This window comes from Stegostoma tigrinum, chromosome 17 (assembly GCF_030684315.1).
Source record: "Stegostoma tigrinum isolate sSteTig4 chromosome 17, sSteTig4.hap1, whole genome shotgun sequence".
Classification (NCBI taxonomy): domain Eukaryota; kingdom Metazoa; phylum Chordata; class Chondrichthyes; order Orectolobiformes; family Stegostomatidae; genus Stegostoma; species Stegostoma tigrinum.
Genome location: NC_081370.1, coordinates 16,033,954 through 16,058,745, shown reverse-complemented (window position 1 = coordinate 16,058,745; position 24,792 = coordinate 16,033,954). Strand labels below are relative to the sequence as shown.

At 42.2% G+C, this 24,792-nt stretch overlaps 1 protein-coding gene across 1 annotated transcript in view; it reads left to right on the top strand.

The window, feature by feature from the left end:
• cd81a (CD81 molecule a) overlaps positions 1-24,792 on the top strand; it is a 74,716-nt gene that overhangs the window by 46,760 nt on the left and 3,164 nt on the right. Inside the window, exons 3-6 of the mRNA XM_048545774.2 lie at positions 15,675-15,772; positions 17,900-17,974; positions 18,787-18,903; positions 20,110-20,196. Of these exons, the coding sequence (XP_048401731.1) occupies positions 15,675-15,772; positions 17,900-17,974; positions 18,787-18,903; positions 20,110-20,196 (377 nt within the window). The remainder of the gene's footprint in view (positions 1-15,674; positions 15,773-17,899; positions 17,975-18,786; positions 18,904-20,109; positions 20,197-24,792) is intronic.

Below are 24,792 nucleotides of genomic sequence, written 5' to 3'. Positions count from 1 at the left end.
TCTGAAGGATCGTCCTGCCTGACAAATGTCTCTCAATTCTGAGGGATGGTTGCTGACAATACTGGGAAGGGAGAAGGTGAACTCCAAACAGCAGAGGCAGTAGCTGTGAGTGGTTACTGTTGGATCAGACAGCAGTGTACATTTTTCTCCATTGATTTCACTTCCCACCATGTGGTCACAGCCTTTGCCTCTCTTTCTTCTTATTTCAAAAGTGCTGTTGTTTTAATCTTTTCCCAAAGTTCCAAAACTATGCAATAGCTCATAACAGTAATTACTGCTACTAGAAGTAGTGTCTCTCTAACTTGCTTTTTTTTGAAGCAAAAAGCGTGGTGTACAGGCCACCTACAGTCATCACGTGGTAGGATAGAGTAAAAAGGAAGAAATAATGGAAGGTTGTCAGAAAGCTACAGTGATAACGGTGGGATTTTAATCTACATAAGTTAGAAAGATCAGGTGAGCAAGGGTAATTTAGCTGAGCAATTCTGAATTGACAATATTTTCAGGACTGTTTCTTACAACTGTGCAATCTGGAACCAAACAAGCTATATTAAACTGGGTATTAATAAGGTGGGACTAATCACTGACCTTGCTCAGCAGGTCATAACAATTAAAATTCTGTAATTTTATATTCACTTTGAAAGAGAGAAATGGCACACAAGAGACTTGTTTAACTAATAGGCTATTATGAGGACATAAATGCAGAATTAAAAACCAAATGAACTGTGGATGCTGTAAATCAAGAATATAAACAAACTTGCTAGAAAAGCTCAGCAGGTCTGCAGCATCTGTGAAGGAGAAACCGTTAATATTTTGAGTCCGGTGACCCTTCCTCAACTGAGTTCTGAGGAAGGGCCACTGGACCCGAAATGTTAACTCTGAATGCAGAATTGCCTGAAATGAATAGGTTTAAGGATTTTTCAATTATGATGCAGCAGCAAACATTTAAGGGGATATTTCGGAAACCACAGAATGGATGCATTCTAAGGTGGGAGAACTTCAGGGGAAACGTTCCCCCACCCATCTGTGGTTAACTAGGAATTGGGCTTAGTGCATGAATGCTCAAATGTCAGGTCAGATGGACTGGATAGGAAAGATATAAAGATCGACTAAAAGGTGAAAAAGGAAGGAAAAATTGGAGTGAGGGTACAATAATAGTGTTTCTAGAGGCCTTCATAAAGTGGGGAAAAAGTTAACAGGGTGAACATTGGAAAGCCACGAAAGAAACTAATAGTAAGGGAGGAGAGGGCAGCTGACTAGAACTGGTTTTCTTGCATTGGTCCTTATTGTAGAGGTTACACTTAATATTCCAGAAACTGATATAGCTTAGGAAGTAGAAAGGGCGATCACACTTTCCTTGAAGCATAAGGAAGTGGCTAGTGAGACAGTTGATCTATGACTTTGGTTTTCCAACACTCTCCAGACTTGAACGGCTCTACTGGAATTGAAATAAAGCATATAACTACCTTCAAAAAGGAAAGGAATTGATAAGAGGATGCTACAATTAGCCTAAGATGTTATTATGAAACTGTGAAGAGCTAGAACAAGCAGAGTGGTTATCTCTGGTTTGGTTTGTTACCCATGCCACGTGATAGCAAGGCAAAGAACAGGGAGAGATTTCAGCTGAACACGTGGCTGCAGGAATGGTGCAGGAGGGAGGGCTTCAGGTACATGGACAATTGGGGCTCATTCTGGGGAAGATGGGACCTCTGCAAACAGGACGGTCTCCACTTGAACCAGAGGGGCAGTATTTGCTAGTGCTATGTGGGTGGATTTAAACTAGCTCAGAAGGGGGATGGGAAACTGAGGTGTAGTCCTAATACACGGGAGGATGAGTGTAGGGAGGACATGAACAGGACCTCACTGTCTCAGGAGTGTGCTGGCCAACAGCAAGCTGGATTGAAGTATGTCTACTTTAACGCCAGGAGTTTTTTCTGAGGATTGTCTAAGAAGCTAGGGAGGAGGTGGCGGAGCCTGTGGCCTTGATCTTTGAGTCCTCATTGTCTACAGGTTTAGTACCAGAGGACTGGAGGATTGCAAATGTTGTGCCCTTCTTCAAGAAGGGCAGTAGGGATGACCCAGGTAACAATAGACCTGTGAGCCTTACGTCTGTAGGAAAAACTTTGGAAAGGATTAGAAGAGGATTTATATTCATCTAGCAAGCAACAATTTGATTGGAGATAGTCAGCATGGATTCGTCAAGGGCAGGTCGTGTGTCTCAAACCTCATTGAGTTTTTTTTGAGACAGTGACCAAGCATGTGGATAAGGGTAGGACGGTTGACGTGGTGTACGTGGACTTCAGCACAGCCTTTTAAGGTTCCATGTGGTAGGCTATTGGAGAAAATACAGAGGCACGGGATTGAGGGAGATTTTAGTGGTTTGGATTAGAAAGTGGCTTTCTGTAAGAAAGCAACGAGTGGTGGTTGATGGAAAATATTCAGCCTGGAGTCCAGTTACTAGTGGTGTGCCTCAAGGATCTGTTTTGGGACCACTGCTATTTGTCATTTTTATAAATGACTTGGACGCAGGCATTGGTGGATGGGTTAGTGAGTTTGCAGATGACATTAAAGTCGGTGGAGTGGTGGACAGTGTGGAAGAATGTTGCAGGGAGACTTGGATAAACTGCAGAATTGGGCCGAAAGGTGGCAAGTGGAGTTAATACAGATAAATGTGAGGTGATTCACTTTGGGAGGAATAACAAGAAGGCAGAATACCGGGTCAATGGAAATATTCTTGGTAGTGTAGATGTGCAGCTTTCAGGGATCTTGGTGTCCATGTACATAGATCCCTGAAAGTTGCTACCCAGGTTGATGGTGCTGTTATGAAGGCTTACGGTGTTTTAGGTTTTATTGGTAGAGGGATTGAGTTTTGGAGCCATGATGTCATGCTCCAACCGTACAAAATGCCAGTGCGGCCTCATTTGGAATATTGCGTGCAGTTCTGGTCGCCCCATTACAGGAAGGATGTGGAAGCATTGGAAAAGGTGCAGAGGAAATTTGCCAGGGTGTTGCCTGGTCTGGAATGCAGATCCTATATGAAGAAAGGCTGAGGGACTTGGGCCTGTTCTCATTGGAGAGAAGGAGGCTAAGAGGGGATTTAATAGAGACTTGCAAGATGATCAGAGGATTAGATTGGGTGGACAGTGAGTCTTTTTCCGAGGGTGATGACTTCAGCTTGTACGAGGGGGCGTAGCTACAAATTGAGGGGTGATAGATTTAAGACAGATGTCAGAGGCAGGTTACTTACTCAGTGGTAAGGGTGTGGAACGCCCTGCCTGCCAATGTAGTTAACTCAGCCACTTTAGGAGCATTTAAACAGTCCTTGGATAAGCATATGGATAATAGGATAGTGTAGGGGGAGGAGCTTAGACTAGTTCACAGGTCGGTGCAACATCGGGGCCGAAGGGCCTGTTCTGCGCTGTATTGTCCTATGTTCTCTGTTAAAGATAAATATCTGTAAAATGTTTGCGTCACAATTGACCTATCCCTAAACCTGTTCATCTTAGCTAGCTTTGCATTCATGTCCTCCAAAGCCCATATTCAAGCTAAACAAAACTCTTGGATGGCACTCGTCACTCCCTCAAAATGAACATCACAAACACAAAATTATACAGTTGTACTACCTGCTGAGAGGTCAATAGTAGGCCACTTGAAAAAGTTAGATATTCAAGAAGAGCCTGCCCTCTTACAAAAAGGAAATCCACGTTTACCAGCTTATTGAAGTTCTTTTAAGGATCTAACAGATCCTGTAGATAAAGGAGAACCTGTGGATGAACAGTACTTGGGTGGCTAGCAGGCCTTTAAGTTGTCACATCATGTTGTGATAAATAAAAGCTCATTGTTGAGAGGGTGTGTTCACAGATGGTTAGCCAGCTAACAGGAGGCAGAGCAGTCATAAACGGGTCATTTTCTGGTTGTGAGGATGTAATGGGTGTACCACATGGATTAGTGGTGGAGCCGCAACTCTTTGTGGTTTATGTAAATGAATTGGATGAGGGGATGAATGATATGCTTGCCAGATTGATGTCTCAAATGGATAGGAAGAAACATTGAAGAGGACATGAAGTTACAAAGATTGATGGGTTGAGTGGAGAAAAATCTGGGAAATGAAATGTAATGTGGGAAAATTAAAATTTGGATACTTTGGAAAGAATAAAAAAGCATTATCTAAATGGTGAGATATTGTGGAGCTCTCAGTTGGAGAAAGTATTAGTATGCATGTACAGCAAGTAATTAACACTGGAACAAAAACAAAGTTGTGGGAAAAGCTCGGCAGGTCTGGCACCATCTGTGAAGGGGGATAATACAGTTAATGTTTTGAGTCTAATGACCCACCCTCAGAACAAGTAATTAACACTATCTTTTATTGCAAAAGGAATAGAGTGCCTAATTTGAGTGCTTCAGTTATACAAGGCACAGGCTGATGGCACAGCATTGATGCCATATGTAGGGAGGAATTGGAAATGCACTTGAAGCAGTTCAGAGGTTGACTGGATTGAGGTATTGTGTGGTTATCTTGTGAAAGGCTAGTCAGGCCAGGTTTGTATCTGCTGGAGTTTAGAACAGTAAAAGGTGACTTGAATGAAACACAAGATCCTGAGGAGTCTTCACATGATGGATTTGGAAAGGTTTATTGTGGGAGATTCCAGAACTAGTAGCTATTTTAAAATGAGGGGTTGACAATTTCAGAGGTGAAATCCTCTCTTTTTTCGGAGCATGCTTTTGAACAAACTGGTCATTCCTAGAAAAAAGATTATATATAGGGATCTGAATTCAGATCCACCACTATCTTAATGAATGAGCAGGCTTAAAGGGCTTGAATGGTCTTACTCATAGTTGGTACGTCTATGTAAACCTCCTTTTGAGGACAAAGGAAGGCATTTCTTGAAATACTTTGGAAATTGACATAATTTAAATGCATTGGAGAAATTGAGAAGAAGCTAGTCCTTGCCGGAAGCGATTTAGGCAAAGTGTTAACAATATACCTGTGAGCTTGCAGTTGACATTGATGGACAGCTTATCCCCAGAAATGGAGATAGATGGGTTCAGGAAGGGAAAATGCCTGAGGCCAGAGGAAGGGTTGAAATCAGAAAGTTGACAATATCCCAGTTTAGGATGAGAGCATGAAGTGGCATGAGTGGTCTTATCATGGATGTGGAAGATGTGTAGGACTACATCAGAATTTTCTATAAATCCCTCCCCAAAGCCCTGGCTGAGTTACGATCCATATTCAAAATGTGAAAGTAGTGGGAGGAGGTGAGCAATGCTCCTCACAGAGCAATTTGTCAGCTAGGTGGAGGGAAATGAAGCTGTACTCTGGTTCAGCTTGTGTTCAAGGAACAAAACAGAAATTGCTGGAGAAACTCTGTTCTGGCAGTATTGAGAGAAAATGTTTTGAATCTAGCTCTCCAGAAATATTAACTGTGCTTTCTCTCCTCAGATTTATGCCAGGGCTACTGAATATTTGTAATAAGTTTCTGTTTTGGTTTCAGATCTTCAGCATCCACAGTTTATTCTTTGCTTTATTTGACTGTTGGACTCTCATTCTTTTCAGCTAGTAACTGATTTCGTGCTGTCATCTGCTCTAATATTTCAAATCTGGCTCTGCTGCAGTCACATGGTGTCCTCAGTTGGCACTTGCCTGGGGCATTCAGTACATTCCTGTCTCTCAACCTCAGCTATTTCATCTAAATTTATTACTGCATTGTCTATGACATAGCTGGAAGAGTAGAACATCTGATAACTGTTTCCTGACAACTATTGTTATTATGGGAGCTGATGAAGCATATAGGTGATGCAGGCTGCCTGCACTTACTTCAAATCCCTAGTTGTCCTGAAAAAGATGGTCAACTGCCTGAAAAGCAGGGAATACCTGAATTTTGAGACAGTGAGAGAATGTCATTATATCAAAGGAGGGTATATGGCTTGAGGGATGGGGGTGGGAACTTGCCTGTGATGGTACTTTTATGCATCTGCTGCCCTCTTCCTTCTAGTCGTGGAGGTAGGGGTTTGGAAGGTGCTGTTGTAGATGCCTTGGTGAGTTGCAGTGTATCTTGCTACTGAGTGTCATTGGTGGAGGAGCCCATGTTTGTGAATGTGACGCCATTAAGCTGGCTGCTTTATTCCAAATGGTGTTGAGCTGTGCAAGTGCTGTTGGAATTGCAGCAGTGGCTTTGGATTAAGATGATTAACCTCCAAGAAACACAACAATCTCACTTTGTGCATAGTTGGCTTCAAGCATTGAATGTCAGAGGACATGCCTTTGCTGGTACTGTCAGAATGTTGGACACGGCCCATAGCCTTTGTAGTATGCTCTGACTTCCATTTTTATGATATAAGTAGTCAATTGAAATGGTTGATGGCTGGTACTAGTGATTCTGGGGATGTCAGGAGGCCAAGATCATCCATTGGGCATTTTTGGAAGAAGGTGGATGAAATTCCTTCAGTCTTGCCTTTTTTGCATTGTTGTGATGTGCTGAGCTTCCCTGTTTATAGATGGTATGGATATTTAACTCCTCCAGTAAGTTATTTAATCCCTGATTTAGTTGTGGTAGGATTGTAGCGGCCAGCTCAGATCTGATTTGTTGTTTGAGATTGCTTAACTTCACTTGTTGCCTATTTTGTTTAGCACACCAACACACTTGGATTATGTATACTGTTACTGGGTTGACGCCTCATTTTAGTAAGCCTGGTGCTGCCCTTGGCCTATGCCCTTCTGCACTTTTTTTTCACCTTTTTCTGGGGTTGATCCCTTGGCTTGGTGATAATGTGAGTGAGGGATATGCTGAGCTGTGCACTTAGATTGTGTGGGTTGAATACAGTTCTGCTGTTTGGCCCATGTGAAATCTGATCAGTGTAGCCTGTTCAGAATGGAGTAGCACCACACAACTTGATGGACAGCATCCTCAGTGTCCAGTCAGGACTTGGTTTCTGCAATCATTGTGAGGCGGTCATTTCTGTTGCTGTAATGAGCAGATATATTTAAAGCAGACAGTGGTGAAAACGCAAGTGTTTTTCCCCTTTCGGTTGCCTCACCATCTGCCACAGATCTGTTAGGAGCCTGGGCAGTTTGGTTAGTAGTGGGGCTGCTGACCTACTTTTGGTGATAGGTGTTGAGGACCTCCACCCTGAGTATGCTGTACCTTTGCCACCCTCTGAACACCACTTACAGGATGCACTGTGTAGGGGAGCAATGATTTCTCAACTGAGGCGGTGGCAGTAGGTGGTCATTGGGAGACTTCCTTCTGTGCTTAACGTGATGCTGTGAGGCAGTGGAGTCCGGAATTATGTTTGCACCTCCTTTCAGTGTGCAGCTCTCTTGATAGGTTTGCCCTGTTGGTAGTACAGATATAACTAAGAATAATATCAAGTAGTTATTTGAAGAGTGTGGGACAGCTCTCCCATTTTGACAAGTCCCGGACCTTGAAGGGCATTTTCGGGGACGACAGGGGCCAGTGCAGAGCAATTTTGTCTGGTTTAAGTCCGTTTTAATATTAGGCTTAAACTTTTTGTTTGTTTGATTTTAGACTCTGTAGTGGTTTGATCAACTTAGTTACTTGCTAGGCCATTTCAGTGAGTAGTTAACTGCCATCTTTACCTAGTCCAGCCTATATGCAACCCAGAGCAAAGCAGATTTTCCTTCCCTAATGGACATTTAGTTACTTGGATTTTTTTTTTGTTTGTTTTTACAGCAATCTACAAAGCTTTCATGGACACTTAAAATTTCTAGTTCAAGATGTATTTGAATTTCACGATCTGTCATGGCGGGGTTTTGACCCCATTCCTCGGAGCGTTATTAACTTAGGTCTCTGATTACTAGCCCACTGACAATATCACTATGCTATTGCCTCTCGTATTGTCTCTGGCTCAGTGGTGTGACCTAGTAAATACAAACACAGCATTACTAGAAAACAACTATGACTCACAGATGGATCCTGGTGGTGGATGGGTATGGTGCCAACCAGTTCCTGACAGATGCCATCTCTATGCCTCTGAACTGACTCTGAGGTCTGTTCATAAAACAATGGAGCCCTGTGCCGGTAGATTCCTTTTAACAGTTCTTGTGGCTTGATAGTAAGATTAATAATGAGCACAAGGGTAAAGAGGGGATGGGATAGCAGAGCAATTGGGTTTCAGTAGAAGTTAACTGTTCCCCATTACACTCTTAATTTGGCCCACTGGTGTTGCAGTTGTGATACTGGTTTCGTAGTGAGTGTCTGAATTTGATAAGCTGGTCATTTTGATTAATTTGTTGGCTAGCTTTATGAAAGCTGAACATGAGTTGCCAGGACACTAATGTCAGTGAAGAAAGAAAACCTGCTACTTTATACTGTGTCCAGTGTGGGGAGGAAGCCAGTGTTACATTTTAGTTGACTACTTTGTTTTCTGAAGAAATGTTACTCATTTGCATACAGTTTCACTTCAAGAATCCCAGGCATCATCACCTCAGGCTGATCCTAGAATGGCCAATATATATTAACCGTGCAATCGTTAGCTACAACCTGCTGACAAATCTTGTGTAGTGTTCTTGTAAATCCTGGGGAGTCTTAATGTCGTAGATCAGTATTGTGTGAGGAAGAACTAAACCTAAACTAAACACTACCATTCCCAAATATCAGGTACTCCAGGGTTTATTTCCAGTTCAAATATACTTTTTGCTGGATTGCTGGGTTTTGCCTGAGGCCTTGGAAGTTTTTTCACTCCTGCCCACAGATTGAGATGTGCCCTTCAGGTTAAATTGAGCTGAAGTAGTCAGTTATTGATCAGGGGTTTGGTGTTTGTTTAAATTGAAATTTTGGGGTGGTGATCTAATCCACTGTAAATGGGAATCAATGCCAATAAACTAGGCGTGTTTTGACACAGCAAGTGTCAGAACCATAGAGTAAGGAGGAACTGTCTGCAGCATTGGTGTTCTTGTTTTTGCTTTGTGCCTGATGGAAAATTAGTCAGAACCACAACAAATAACTCCATGTTGTGGGTGCATATTTGGAGGAAATTGCTACTCATATTCAAGATATTAAACTTGGCTTGGAGAAGACCAGTCAGGTTGTCGGAGGCTATCTGGACAGTGTAAACAACAAATACTAAAAGCAGCATTTTGCAGTGACGTGACATTTCAGGTGCTAAGCCAGTTCTGAAGGATCTGGAATGTTAACTTGTTTTTCTTGCCCCACTTTGTGTGGTACCTGCTGGGCATTTACATTTTTCTTATTTCCTTTTAAAAGAAGGATGTATCTGAAATTTTGAGCCAGCATATCAACTAGATGGAGTCACTTTGGGTAAGAGCTACAATGGTCAACCTAACATTTCACAACAGTGTATTGGACTATGTGCAGGCAACAGAATCCTTACTGAAGTTATGGCCCTCACGGAGAGTAAACAAGTATATCTTGGTTAACAAGGTGTAGAGCTGGATGAACACAGCATGCAAAGCAGCACCAGAGGAGTAGGAAGGCTGATGTCTCGGGCCTAGACCGTTCAGAAAATGGAGAAGGGTCTAGGCCTGAGACGTCAGCCTTCCTGCTCCTCTGCTGCTTGGCCTGCTGTGTTCATCCAGCTCTACACCTCGTTGGCTAGGGCTTTTTTCCCGTGGAGCATTGGATGCTGAGGGCTGATTTTTAGTGAGTTTTATGAAAACATAGTAGGCCTTGACAGGGTGAATAGTCACAGCCTCTTCCCGGGGTAGGAGAATCCAACATTCGCAAGTGCACACCCTTTAATTTTCTATTGAAACAAGGTGGCCTCAGATTTCTAGACACTACCCCATTGTCCTGCTTCTTCCTTAGATTTGAACTTGCAACAATCTCCATTTTTAATTGGGTGATCACATGATGGATTTATTGTTGATGAGAAACTTCACAAAATTCTGATACAAGCTTGAGCAGTTGGGAGTAAATGCTTTTAGATGGGTAGTCAATGATAAACTGACTTTACTGGGCTTTTATCAGACCTCATTTAGCCACAGGTTACAATACCAAATAGCTAACTGCCAATTCAGGCAGCTTATTTAATTCCTGGGCTGTTGGTGTCTCAGCAACAGGTACTTGATACTTACTAAGGGGTTAAAAATCAGTGTGAGACTCTGAAATTAAGGGCTGTTTGAGCCAAAATGAACAATGAGGAACTTGGCTAAGAAAGATGTCACCTGGACAGGCCTGATCATGTGATTGTATTTGAGGCTATTTTGAAAGTGCAGCAGAGATGTGAATCCACTTCTAACCTAGCCCCAAAATGTCAATTCTTGCTGTTGCTGGATAAAGTGCCAGTGTTTTTTCATTTGCCATCTGTCACTTCTTTTACTGGGGAGCATGTTTCTAGAAATGCTGTACCTCATCCTTTCAGAAAATGAGTATGTTTAGAATTTTTGTTGCAGTGATCCTGGGGACAGGTTGGAAGACAGTGACAGTATTGTGGATAAAGGTGGATAAATATTGAGGAGGTGCTGATTTGTATGTGAGGTACTTCATGCCCCACAGCAGTGGGGAATGAATTGGAGGGTGTAGACTGGCCACTTGCAATGAAGGGCATAATCTGATGGGAAAAGTTTGACAGTGGGATCTGTAGTGAGCTACCCATTGTTTTCTGCTGACATATGTACATTGTCAGGAATTTATTTTACTGTAGTTCTATATTTGTGTACAAGCAGTTGCATTTTAATTTGCAGTGTCACCAGTAGGAAATCTCCTTTTTTGAGTAAGCTTATGGCAGATGATTTGATCTCTTCAGTTCAGTATGGCCTGAAGTGAAATTTGTGGTGTTTATAAGTGGCTGAAACACTTCCATTGAAAGATGCCATTAGTGCAACCACCTTGTGCTTGCTGCAAAGGGCAGGCAGGACCTGAAGTAAAATTGCCAAGGCTAAAAGTCATTCCTTTACAAGGGACGTGGCCAGTGAATGTGGAACTTTGTATTTTAGTGTAGGATTTGTATTTAAGGTGCACAATGAGAGCTTTGAAGGTATCACAATTGTTTGTCTTCCCTTCTGCCTCACCACCCACCGTGTGATAATGATGTGCTGCTGCTTTCTGTCGCAAATATTTTCATAGTGTAATGTCAGCCTGGAACTCATTACAGTGATGTCTTCCAGATTGTGCTCCACTAGTAACTTGAGAATGTTCGCTACTTTAGAGCTGCAATATGGCCATTGGGTCTGGGTGGGTGAGGATTAAAATGTTTGGAAATGTATTTTGGGATACTAGCATTATGATAATATAACTGAACTAATCCAAACACACAATTCAAGTTCCAGCGACATTATGGTGGCTGAAGAAATTGAAATTAACCTTTTAAAGCAATAAAGTAGCCTCAATGACCATTAACAATGAATTTTTTTTCTCTTAAAAACCCAAATGCTTTACTAATCCCTTGAAGGGGATGTCATTTTGAGGTCCTTGCCTGCTCTGGGCTACATGTGACTTCAGACCTACAGCAATGGCTGGCTCACAACTGAAATGGTCTAGCAAGCCACTCAGTTCTATCAAGCAATTTCAGAAAAGCACAAAAGTAATAAAACTTGACAGATCAGCCTGCATAAACAAAGACACTGGATTTGAAAGACCCTGCCCATTGGACATCAGAGTAGCTCCTCTTACTGTCATTCTGCTTGTGCCAAAATTTAGAGTTCCCATCCACTGGCAATGTTTTTTTTAAAACTGAATCAAAACTTGGCAGAGGTGAACTGAATCGTATCTTGCAACCAATATCCCACGCCCTTCCATTCTTATCCCTGGGTGTGTTCTATCTCAGTGCCAGCTCTTATAGGTCTCATGTCAATAGTGATTTAGTTGAGGAGGAGTGGCCTAGGGAGACAGCAAGAAAATGTGCAAGTGTACAATTGATCAGTCAGCATCTCCAGAAATAGAGAAACAGTTATGTTTGAGTGAAAGATAGGTGTGACCCTTTTGGGGGGGAGGTGGGGGGGGGGGGGTTTGGGGCGGCGGCGGCAGAGTTTGGGGAGGTGTGGAGTGGGGAAGAAGCTGCCTGGCCTGCTGTGTTCCTCCAGCTCTACACTCTGATCTCTGACTCCAGCATCTGCAGTTCTTACTATCTCTTATTTGAGTGCAGCTGGTTAACTTACAGTGCATCACCCCAGCACTGCTTACGGGGTCAGTTGGCTGATCTGAAAGTCCTCCCTGTTTTCACCAATTCTTGCCAACAGCTGGATCGTAGTACCTTGCAAACCACTCTCCCTCCTTGTGCCAGCCTAGTGATTAGGAACACATCACAACAAGAAAACAAAGTTCAAAACACAAATCTAAAAGAGGCTTTTATCCAAGTTCTGGCACTGTGGCTGCGTCGAGGTGGCATGTCCGTACTGTCTGAGTCAGTAGAATTGCAGCTCAGTACAAAAGACTTATAGAATGAGCTCCCCTGTCAAACGTGTGTGTGTGTATATGGTACTGTGTTGTAGTCATAACCAGAGGTGGCATGATGGTTTTCAGGAACTGCTGCCTTCATCTCCTGTTAGCTGGGACACTATCTTGGTGCAGCATATTTGATTTTGCTGTTTCGAATCTCTCTCCTCTTTCTTCAGCCCTCCTCTCTCTGGGAGTGTCAAATTGTCAGTGTGTGTCAAGGTTATTGGGTTTTTAAGAAACCTTTTTCACTGGTTCAGTTGGCATTAAAGTTGCCATTGAAAAAGAGCAGGTGTTCGTGCGTTGCAACTGTCTACGGTTATTTTAAATGTAATCATTGTCATTATAAAAACCTGCTGCCGTATTTGGTCTTCAGTGATTATTGCAGAAAATGTTCCAATCTTTTGAGATCTGAATTCTAATCTACGAGATGAAATCATCTGTTAGGCTGGACATTTTTTGGTTTAGACTGGCTAGGACATGTCTGTTCTGGTTGGGTCTAAATACAGACCTGGCATTCATGTGTGTGCTGAAGGAAGAGGTTAGGAGGGTGGCTGCTTCCTGAAAGTTGTTAACCTTGACCTAACTCCTTTCATGGAGATGGGAGTGGTTGATATGACCATATAGAGGCAAATGTGTTTTGCACCTACAGGAAATGTCAACGGCAGTGCCCTTTGAGGTGCAAATTTTGCACATAGATGTTTGAGGAACTATTCGTCTCCACTGCACCTCGTTCACCAAGGTGGGGATCAGGGGAGGTACTCTGTCTCCTTTTCAGCTTGTCATAAAAACAGCACCGCACCAAAAGGCCCTTTCGAGTCTGTTCTCGGCACTTTTAGATCATGGCTGATCTGGACTACAACTCTCTTTACCTAATTGTGACCAATATCTCTTGATAGCTTTTCCAGAATATAAACTTATCAATTTTTGTTAATTTCATTTGACCCATACCCTCACTGACTTTTGGAGAAAGCTGTTTCAGATTTCCAAACCCTCAGTTTATGAAAATAGTGTTGTTTGTCTTTTGGGCTGTTTTGGCCTAGCAAGCATTTTTAAATGACTCTATGTTCTGGGTTCCCCTGCTAGAGACATTGGCTATCTGAATTAATTGTCTCAATATTGTAAACTTCAGGTAGTGCTGTCACCACTATATTTAAATTCACGGGAGTGTTTGTAATCTGTCACTGGGTACAATAGCACTTTCAGTAGCCTTCTTGGGAAAAGGTGAAGTTGTGTAATTTGTCATGAAACTGTCACAGTAAGTGCTGTCAGAAATTAGGCCTTCCAGCTGTTTTTGTAGCTGTTGGTGTGTTTGCTGAGCTGGGAGGTTAGCCAATGTTTTGTCCCCTCACTAGGTGACCTCCTCAGTGCTGTGAAGCCTCCTGTAAAGGGCTGCTGGCTTGAATTTATATGGCCTGGTTTTTGCTGATTCTGGTAGGTGCCGGTTCTGGCTGTGCGCTGTAACGGTTGGCGTATTGGGTCTAATTCAGTGGTTTGTTGATTGGAGTCTGCAGGTGAATGCCAAGCCTCCAAGAACTCCCTGGCTGCCATCTGCTTGGCTTGTCCTATGATAGTGTTGTCATGGTTGAAAGTGTGGTTTCTCTTTTCTGTGTATTGAATCCAAGGACATCTGGTCGTGTTGCTGGCTGGTATTTGTGGATTTGGGTTGCTAGTTGTCTGCCGGTTTGCCCCAGTGTTTTGTACAAGTCTCCGCATGGTATCTTGTAAACCGCATTTGCCCTGTCCGTGGGTCTTAACACTGCCCGGTTGCTGTCTTTGTGACTGCCGGTTTGTGTGCTATCATGATTCCTAGTCAGGGAATTCCTGGAGGCCTGGCATTCATCCGCGGACTCCAGCAAACCATTGAATTAGACCCGAAGTACCAACCATTACAATGCACAGCCGGGACCGGCACCTACTGAAAGCAGCAAAAACCAGACTCTGTAGATTCAAACCAGCATAAGACAACAGTGCTGAGACATCGCCTAGAAGGGAACAAAATGTCTGAGAGCTAGCCTCCCCAGCTCTGCAAATGCACCAACATCTAAAACCAGCAACCGAACTACAAATCCACATTCAAATTCGTTGTTTTCTTGTTTTGGTGGAATAGTTAGCTAAAAATGGCTGCCACCTTTTTTCTTTGTCCTTTTTTTTAGTGAAAGTGTCAGGTAGCGGATAAAGTTTTTTTTTTGTGTTGGTGCAACGGAACTAAAGTGGCAGGACCCTGAGGCCCTAGTGCTTTTTAGAATGGGCTGCTTTCACGTTCCTCGAAGCATGCGCAAGGGCTAATATTCAGTTCTTTCAAACAGAGTTATGGTATGTCTGTAACTATTAGTATTTTGCATCCAGTAATAAGTCCTCCCACAGATACATTTGCACTTTTAGTACACTAAATTATTTGAAATATTTAATTTGTCCAATTATAGAACATTTGAAATATTTAAAATAACTATGAATGTGCCATTTACTGAAACTGGCTTGTTTTCATTTGTAAAAGGGACTGATTGAGTTTGCTGTTGTCAGGCTGCGGATATTTCAGGAACGAGATGTATTTGGTGCTGCACACCCACTAGAATAGCTTGTTTACTTCAGACTTTATGCTTGATCTTGTTCTGGTACATTCTTGCCTCTGCCACTTTAATGACCAAATCCATCCATGGCATTGTCCTTTTATTGACTGCATGCCCCCCTCTGATTTTTGGCAAACTAGATCCTATCCTTGTCAGTCATGCAACCAACAGCTTTTTGGGTAAGGATAAGGAGTGGGAGGCCTAGTTCTAACCCAGGAATGTTCAGAACAATTGCAGTGCCACCAGTTGCTAGCTTGAATGAATATTACCAAATTACAGTAAAATTGGCTCTATCCAGATTTGCCAAATGACATGAGAAAAAAGAACAAGCTGAAAATGAGTTGAATAAAGTAGTACTTGTGTACTTGCCTCCCAACGGGGAGTATTGCTTTTTTACATTGTTAATCATTTTGGGGCAGTGTGGTGGCTCTTTGGTTAACATTGCAGCCTCACAGCGCCAGGGACCTGGGTTCACTTCCAGCCTCGGGCGACTGTGTCTGTGTGGAGTTTACACATTCTCCCTGTGTCTGCCAAGGTTTCCTCCAGGTGCACCAGTTTCCTCCCACAGTCCAAAGATGTGCAGGCTAGGTGGCTTGGGCATGCTAAATTGCCTGAAGTGTTCAGGGGTGTGTGGGTTATAGGGGGATGGTTCTGGGTGGGACACTCCAAGGGGTGGTGTGGACTTGTTGGGCTAAAGGGACTGTTTCCACACTGTAGGGATTCTATGATTCTATTTCCCTTTCTCTCCTGACAGGGGTCTACATCTTGATTGGTGTTGGAGCTGTGATGATGATTGTTGGTTTCCTTGGTTGCTACGGTGCCATCCAGGAATCCCAGTGCATGCTAGGAACGGTAAAGTACACTGATTTCTTTCTATGGCTCTCCTGTTTGTTACTGGGTTTCAGCAGAGCATTGCTGGCTCCAGAACAGGATGCTGATGCCTGCCTTAGTTCACAACTGCAGTTTGCGATCTGTTATTGGATAAACTCCCATTTTCTGTGTGTGAGTTTGTTTGAAAGCTGAAAATATGTAGAAGTACGTGTCTCAGATGGTCAGGTCATCCTATTCTTTATCAAGTGACCTACAGATGCTGATTATTACAGGGTACAGTAGGATGGGTACCTGCACAAAGTTCTTTGTACTTGAGTCAATTTATCCATGTGCCTGAAAATGTTGAGATGGGATTTATTCATGAGAACAGTGGAGAATAGGCCTGATTCTGTCTGGAATCCTTTCCTCAGTGCAGTTATCAGGGAGGCTGCTTGTTGGGGCTGATCAGTTCTGGCCATAGATCAAACTGGATTTTTCTGACACTATTTGCCACCAACAAGCACTGAGTGGGAGACTTTATGGCTTTAATTAAAGCATGGCTCATGAGTAATGGTGTGGCCTCTTATTACCAAGTCTTACCTTGGTTACTCTGATTCATCTCTTTTGTTTCTTCTAACCCTTCATCTTTTAACTACTCTTTTTTTTGAAGTCCCCTGTTGCCTACTTATGCTGCGTCCGCCTGCATCCTCCCAACCCACATGAGCCTCTGCATTCAACCATTTCTCACCCCTGCTGATTTCAGTCTCCACTTCAACCTTGTTCACTCTTGTTCCTCCAACTGTGTCCTCTGTATTTCTGAAATCTCACCTCCGGTACACACTTACCCATATTCACAGCCACTCCTCTGATCATGCCAACTTTTATGGCTTTTTTCCTGTACTGTTATCTTTAGAAAGAAAGCTTTGTGTGCATGATTTACTTGCCCATTTCAGCCCCTCCTTTTTTAAAAAGAGTTCATTAGACTGAGTTGTACAAATGACCTACATCTAGTAGGCCAGATTCTGTATTCCTGTCTATCCAACAATAACCACTGCATCTGTAGCAAGACTTTTCCTGCTCCTGTATAGCTCGGCATAGTCTAAATGTTCTGATAATTGGCCTTCCATCTAACCTATACAACCTGTCACACGTGTAGTACTTCAGAGTCTTTCGTATACTGCATCTAAGCCCTACCTATCCATTGTCTTAAAGCTGTACCACATTTCCTTTTCTTGAATGCACACATTTTTGCTTCCTTTTCCATTTGCCCAGTGATGGCTACTGTAATTTCTGCTGCATGGCCCTTTCATTGTGGAGTCCCTACTTTTTGCGTTTTCCCCCTTCCCCTTAACCCAGCAATGTAACTCAGACTTTCATCACTCCTCCCATTGGCTCAGTGGTTTTTATTATACCCTTTTATGATGGCCACTTGTTTGCCTGTGGTACACATCTTTTCAGTAATTAATAACCACATTTTTCATTAAACCATTGAGCAAACCTACCTTGCAATCACACAGATTGTGTTCTCCTTGGTGCTTTGTTTATATGGCATTTTACACCTGGTTTGGATTAACATGCCCATCCTTGTGATTGTGACTAATTCTTTCATAAGAAGCAGCTGTCTAGTTTTTGCAGTGATGTAAGTCTGTGTTGTATGGACTGTCTTGTACCATAGGGTACTGAGTTTGCCATGCTGCCCATGAATGCTGGTCATTGAAACAAACAAATCTGCTGAAGTGCTTGAAATAGTTTTTCATTCTCCATTGTAGATTCAGGCATACAGTAGAGATGTCTGAATCAAAGCTGTAAACAGGTTTTCAGTCTGACTACTGCAATCCTATTAGACAACTGATGTTCTTGGATCCTGTATCCCTCCTTCACAATCTTCTTGTACTGCCCTATCTGTGATTGAAATTTCAACCACCTTTAGTCCTACTCACTGTAATGTTATCTTGAACTCTTACGCTTTAGTCATTCTTGCTTTATGATTGTGTCCATTTCCTTCTTTTCCGTTATGAAGTGCTTTGATATTTTGTTCATTTTAATAGTGCACTACACTAGTTGCAATAAGCAGATTAGTTCAAAGCCAGTGCAGTATAGTATTCCTGTACATGTTTCATTAACTAAAGCTGCACCAATATGACCTCTTTCTCTCTCCCTTTCCATCAGTTCTTTGCCTGTCTGGTGATCCTATTTGCTTGTGAGGTGGCTGCTGGGATCTGGGGATTCGTAAACAAGGATGAGGTCAGTATTTTGGTCTCTTGAATGTACTGTAATTGGAGAGAAGACTGCTGAACCTTGTACTTGATGGACTGGGTGTAGAGAGATACTTGAAGGAGTTACAAGCCCTTTTGTATTTAGGGAACAGGAGCAGGGTCCAGCTGACTTTATGCTGGAGAAGGGGAAAGATTTATTCTCATTATATTGGAGTGAGGCTGTCAAGCTATGAACCAGTGGGTCAGGGTGGCACTTCAAACATTGTGGATTCGTACTGGATGGACGTGACTCCTGGGCCTTTTGCTGGGTGAGAGGTGGGATTTGTGGAGCATTAAATGCAAGTAACCTATAAAGTTTACAGCATCTATTTTGGGAGGTGGTGTTTGGATACTCTACATGTAGAAGGTAAGCTGCAGGAGGAGGGTACAGGGAATGTCATAGCCAGCTGTCTCACATTGGTTCCATCTTGTGCTACAGCTCAGTTAAGATACAAGAGGGTTGCCACCAGCACTTTTGGAACTAGATTCTAGCTAACCTCCGCGCGCTGGAAAGACTGGGGAATAATAATGGCATCTCCTGGTTGACACCTTCTGTCAGGACCATAGGTCCTCTTTTTTGGTAGAGGAAAACCAGGAATGAATGAAAAAATGCATTATTCTCTTCGGTTATGATGCTTGGGGTATTGAGGACAGAATGTTAGAAGTTGAGGTCGTGTGTTGCCACTGATGTAAAACATTTTATTTAACCTGTGGGGAGCTAAGCTTTGATTTCCTTTTGGTTTCCCCCTTCTCTTCCACACCCCCCCCCCCACCCCCCCCCCCCCCCCCCCCCGGCCACAGGTAGCTGAAGAGCTGAAAATGTTCTACAACCAGGCCTCCGTGGCTTATCATACACCGTTGCAAAATGCAGAGAAGAAAGAGCAAGCTAAAGCGGTGTTGGTTGCAATGCACAAGGCGGTGAGACACATTCTCAATTATGTTCTATAGTAATTCTGGCTGTGAATGAGCATCCTTTTGTGACCTGTTGCTGTTTCTGTCTGTGTCTAGAATTTCTATCTGCTTTCTCTGATGGGACACTGGGGTGAACTCTCCAACCTGTCCACGCTGCCAAGATTTAAAAAAAATAGCAGTAGGTCACTTCTGTTGGGTTTGTGCTGAAGGGTGCCAAGGGTACAGAAAAATCCTGTGAACATTTCTTTGTTTCTTTTTTAGTTTTTATTCAGATTGGAAGCTGTTATGTCCATTTTCCCCTCAAGGGAGGGAGATGTGACTGTGCCACTGCTGTTTCTGTGAATCTGTTTCAGCTAGGAAGAAGTACGGAATTTACCTCACTTTCTTTATTTCAGCATTGAATTAGAAGTTGTCATTAACTTCTAATTTGGTGAATGGGAAATTGTATTGTGTAGCTTAAAACAGATAAAGACATTGCCTGAGAAGGAGCCTGGGGTTTGATTCTTCAGGGAAATGAGCTATATCAGCCATACTATATCATATGGAGCTGTGCAGAGCTTGCTAACCCATCGCCCCAACATATGACAGAGTGAACTGGTTAATATTAAAGTTCCTGAGAGTGTCTCTACTGCTAACCTGGAGGTATTTCTTGTGGTTAAGGTTGGGAAGTTGGGGAAATGAGGGATCATGTGCAAGAAAAGGAAATATTTAATGCAGAAGACATGTTCCTGTGCCTAGAAAGGATTAATTAATTAGTAATGAACAACAAAACCAAAGTAATCATCCCCAAGAGAGCGTGCACAATTTGTAAATATTCTGAATAGGCAGAAAATCATGAAGGCTCTTTAACCCATCTCTGTACTCCTGACAGCAGGTAATGTAGGATAGGAAGCTGTGAAACTCTAGGCACTAAGGAATTGAGAATGCACTTAAGAGTTACAAGGCCAATCCTACAGATAATAGATGTAAGCTCCTGGGAACGATGTTGACTTATGGTGGGGTTGTTAACATTGCAAGTACACCTATGAATATTACAGGTCAGACACTTGGGATGATGACTGACACTTGGTGTGTTCAGTTTTGCTGCGCTACAACACCCTTTTTTGTGTTAGAAACTTTAAATGTATTTGTTAATTTTCTTGCTAGTGAATATCATTATCAAGGTTAGCTTATACTTAAACTTAACTATTTTCTTTTCTTCCACACCCCCAGCTGGACTGCTGTGGAGCCAACACGCTAAGCAAGTTTGTGGCAGCTGAGCTGTGCCCCAAGCAGACAGGTGTGGGTCTGCTCTCTAAAGTAAGTGCCTGCTAACTGTCCTGGTGTTTGCATACCTCAAATACGGATTTGGTTGTAGAGCTGGTTTAAGTCTTATTTCATTTTTCTTACTCAAAGGAGGAGCTCTGTTATCTGATGATTTAAGCACTTGGGCACAAAGATAATTCTGATTTGTCTTGTTAGCTGGGATAGGGCCTAAAGTGTTGTAATCAACCTATGGGCTAAAGAAGGGAAAATCAAGCGGAAGGCCATTTCCAAGTGATGTTCTGGCAAATGACCAATATGGGAAAAGTTCAGGATAAGCGGAAAGGATGAATCCATCCATGAACTGTCTAATACTTGCTGTTCAGGTCCATGAGCAAAAGGACTTGGCTCAATACACCTCATGGGGCATATAATTAGTGTAGCCAAGTGGAATTTGATGCCGTAAGGCGAATTGGTGAAAAGTGGAACAGAATGTCAGTTTCTATATTTCTCTCTTTTTTTTTGTTTAAAACATCGTGCTGTTTTATTGACACGAATCTGGAATGAGGACATTTCCAATTTCATCAGCAACATGAAGCAAATTACACCATGGTTATAACCTGAAACCCAGAAGGACTTGGTTCTGCACCAAGTGTCAGAAGCTGACTGTTAAAAAGGGACATGAAAAATACAGCTAAATGGCTCCACCAGGTGGTAGCTGATGGATAATAATGAGCACAATTTGGGAAGAAATGAGCAAGGCTATTCCCCTCCCCCGGTTTGTCCAACCAGAAAGATGCAAAGTCATTCACCTTGGTGTCTATCCGTCTCTCTCCTTTCAACCCCCCCCCCCCCCCCCCCCCCCAAACCACCTTCCCAAATTCTCCAAAGCTTGCAAACAGTTCATAAACGAATGTGTAATTGCACATGAAAATCAGATGGTCAGATTTTTATAGTAGTTTCTCAGTGTGTAGAATGGCTGAAGATTAGGCTTTTCAATTCATTTAAGCTCAAACTCCTTATCTTCCAGCCTCATTATAGTTTCCCTATTACATTTTTGGATACCTATTAGTTTGCCAGGCACTTTAGTTTGATGTACTATTCTAGCTTCACCCAGCCTTTATGTGCCATTTTAATATTTTGTGTACCTCCATGAGGCTTTGAGACTATCTTCCCTGTTATTTTCTTCCAACTAATTCTTGGTACTTTTGTCTCTCCATCTGCTTCTCACGCACTTGTGCCTCCTGTGCTCTAGCATCTTCTCATTTTGGCTCAGGAAGATCATGAATTAGAACCCTTCTCCTGGACTTTGACACATTAGCCTAAATATGTGTAGTGCAGTATTGAGTATAAACGTAACTAGCTCCGAAGGCCATACGCTGGACAGTCAATACCCTTCTTGTGCTGATGTACAAAATTTGTCAGTGAACCCTATTCAGATCAGTTCAGTGTGGCCAGTGACTAAAGCAAAATCCCAATTCCTTGTGATACTAACTAAACCTGGCAATGTTAAAGTAGATGTTTGCAATGTGAACGGATGGCTTATGCTCAAATTGGAGAAAGCTCACTTCCTCAAATTTTTTTGTTTTTCCACTGGTTAGCTCATTAGCTTGTATGGTGATCCTGCTGCCTTTTGAGATTATAATCTCTATGGAGCAGTATTAATGTCTTCAAAGCCTGTAATTAGTGTTTTACCCATTTGCTGCTACTTTAATTGACTAGATGTGGCAAGGCCCATTCCAAATTGCCTTTATGAACTGTCGAATTCAAGATATATAAATGGACACTTTCTCATTGTTTGGCTCCTGCATTATAAAATGCAGTGAATTAACTAGTTTCAATTTTCTTTAAAAGGTCACTTTCAAATATTGCACATTCAGGGCTAGCAATGAACTTAATACGATCCTGCAGATTTGCACCTTTTTATCCTGACTGTCATTTGAATTATAGAAAGCTTCTAATCAGTAACAATTGTTTATCTTTAAACCCAAAGTGTTATCCTGGAAGGAAATCAAATTGGAGAAGGTTCAGAAGATTTACTAGGATATAGCCAGGACTAGAGGGTTTGAATAATAGAGGCTGGATAGGCTGGGGACATTCTTCACTGGAGTGTAGAAGTTGAGAGGTGATCTTTATAAACCATGAGGGATATAGATAAAGTGAATTGCAGTGGTCTTCCCCCTAGGGTGGGGGGAGTTCAAAACTTGGACACATTAAGGTGAGAGGAAAAGATTTGAAAGGGACCTGAGGGGCAGCTTTCCCTCGGGGTGGTTCAGATGTGGAATGAACTGCCAGTGGTAAATGCAGTTACAGTGACAACATACAAAATACATTTGGACAGGTACGTGAATAGGAAAGGTTTGGAGGGGTATGGGCCAAATGCAGACAAATGGGACTAATTTAGTTTGGATAAATTTTGGTTGAGTTAGGATGAAGGGGCTGCATGATTCTAAACTGAGCCTACTGGCATTATTTCTACAGGAGTAGCAGTGTTACATCAGCAAACAATTAAACCATTGGTTTTGAAGTAAAATGGAGGGAGTGGGCCTGCAGAAAGTCAAGATAATTAGCTGTTCAGCTTGAACAAGGGGGTTCTTGAAGTCATGGATTGTTACTAATGCCTGTTTTTTTGTTTGGCATTGTAAATTGGGGCCAGTGGTAAAATAACTTTGACTTTAATAAAATTGATCACATGATTTTCACTTCCAATTATGCACACCTTTACCAACTATTTGCAAGCGTTGGAGTATTTTGAAGTGGGAAGGAGGGGAGGTGTGGAACAGTAAGAGACACTGGATAACTCCACTCTTCTGGTTGGACAGGCCAAGAGAGGGGAATGGTTTTCCTCATTTCTAACCATTACAATGGTGCAAACTGCAGAATTCTAGTTCTGATCAAAGATCAATGACTTGAATTACTAGCTGTTTCTCTCCACAGATGCTGCCTCACATGCTGAGTTTTTCCAGTTTTTGTTCCAAAAGGAAATTCTCAAACTGAGTTTTCATCTTATTCGCTTTTGTGATGCTTTCAAGCAAACACAGCAGTTCATCTTGCATACATTACAATGACTACATCTCCATGGTATTGAATGGCTTTGGCCTCTTAAAGATGTGAGCAATGCTATGAGAAGCTCCTTTATCTAAGCAAGTTTATATTTTGTTTCCTTCATAATTTCTTTTCATTGCAGTTCCCTGTTATTGCTCAAATCTGTCCTGAATGACCCTGCACACACCTTTGGCTTCTTCTTACTGTGGGATCTATTACTGATTTGAGTAATGTTTTTATAAATTATGCTGCTTGCTGTAATGTTCTTATCTCAATCTGCTCCTCTAGCTGATATTTTATAGCATCCTTTGCCCTCCATTTAGTCTTGGATCAACTGGATCGTCCAATTTCAATGTTCATTCCTCATCAGCTTCTGTCAGTTCAGAGCTAAAGCTACTTTGATTTTAACTGCAGATGTTGGAGAATCCAAGATAACAAAGTGTAGCTGGCTGAACACAGCAGGCCAAGCAGCATTCTCAGGAGCACAAAAGCTGACATTTCGGGCCTAGACCCTTCATCAGATGAAGGGTCTAGACCTGAAACGTCAGCTTTTATGCTCCTGAGATGCTGCTCGGCCTGCTGTGTTCATCCAGCTACACGCTCTTTGTTATCTTTGATTTTAACCTTACTTCCTTCTTTCTGATCTCCCAGAATTCATAAGCTCTTGTGCTTGTTTTGCATTGAGTCTCATTGTCAGATTCCTTTTAACCTTTGCCGACCTATACTGGTTCACTGTACCCATCTTCAAATCCACTCTCTCTGGATCTTGCACTCTGAAAAGATAGGTGAAACATGGAAGGACAGTTTGCATTTATATAAGACCTTTCCACAACAGCATGTTTAAGTATTTTTGTAAGTGTATTTACTGATGTAATATATGAAAAGCAATGGTCAATGTGCACACAGCAAGCTTCCAAAATCAGGAGTGAAATCAATGATCAGCATCTATTATAATGACTTTGTTTGAGACCTATTTACCAAGATATCAGGGAAAACTTACTCGCTGCTTTTTAAAGATTGTGCTGTGGGATATTTTATGTAGAAATGAAGGAACAAATGTACAATATCTCTCTGCATGATACTTTCAGTCCTCATTGGAGTGTTGGGTAGGATTTGAACCCACAACCTTCTGATTCGAACAAGCGCTACAAACTGACCTAACGTATCCAAAATAAGGTTTGATGATACCATCTAGATCATGCCTTTCCACAGATATTCAATCCTTTTGTTTTTCTGTACACTCTTCGTTGGTGACTGGGGCTGATTGCTTTATCCCATGTCTTAATGTTGTAAATTCAGAGGATAACGATAGCAATCAGTCCTGGTCACCAGCTAAATCATAAAATACTTGATGGTAATACTGGACAAGTCAGATCTCAAAATGAAACCTGCCTTGACAGATCATACGATTAACTCTTGTGGTTAGCTGTTGGAAGATATGCACATGAGGCTGCAGATGTTCTGTATCAATAGGACGTAAGTTCATTACACGTGTAGTGCTCTGCTTGTTGTAGACTCAACAGTATGAACGTTTTATCTTGTATTAGTAGAGCTGTTCTATCAAATATGCTCTTCAGTCACATTCTCCCAATGCATTTAGGTCAGTTC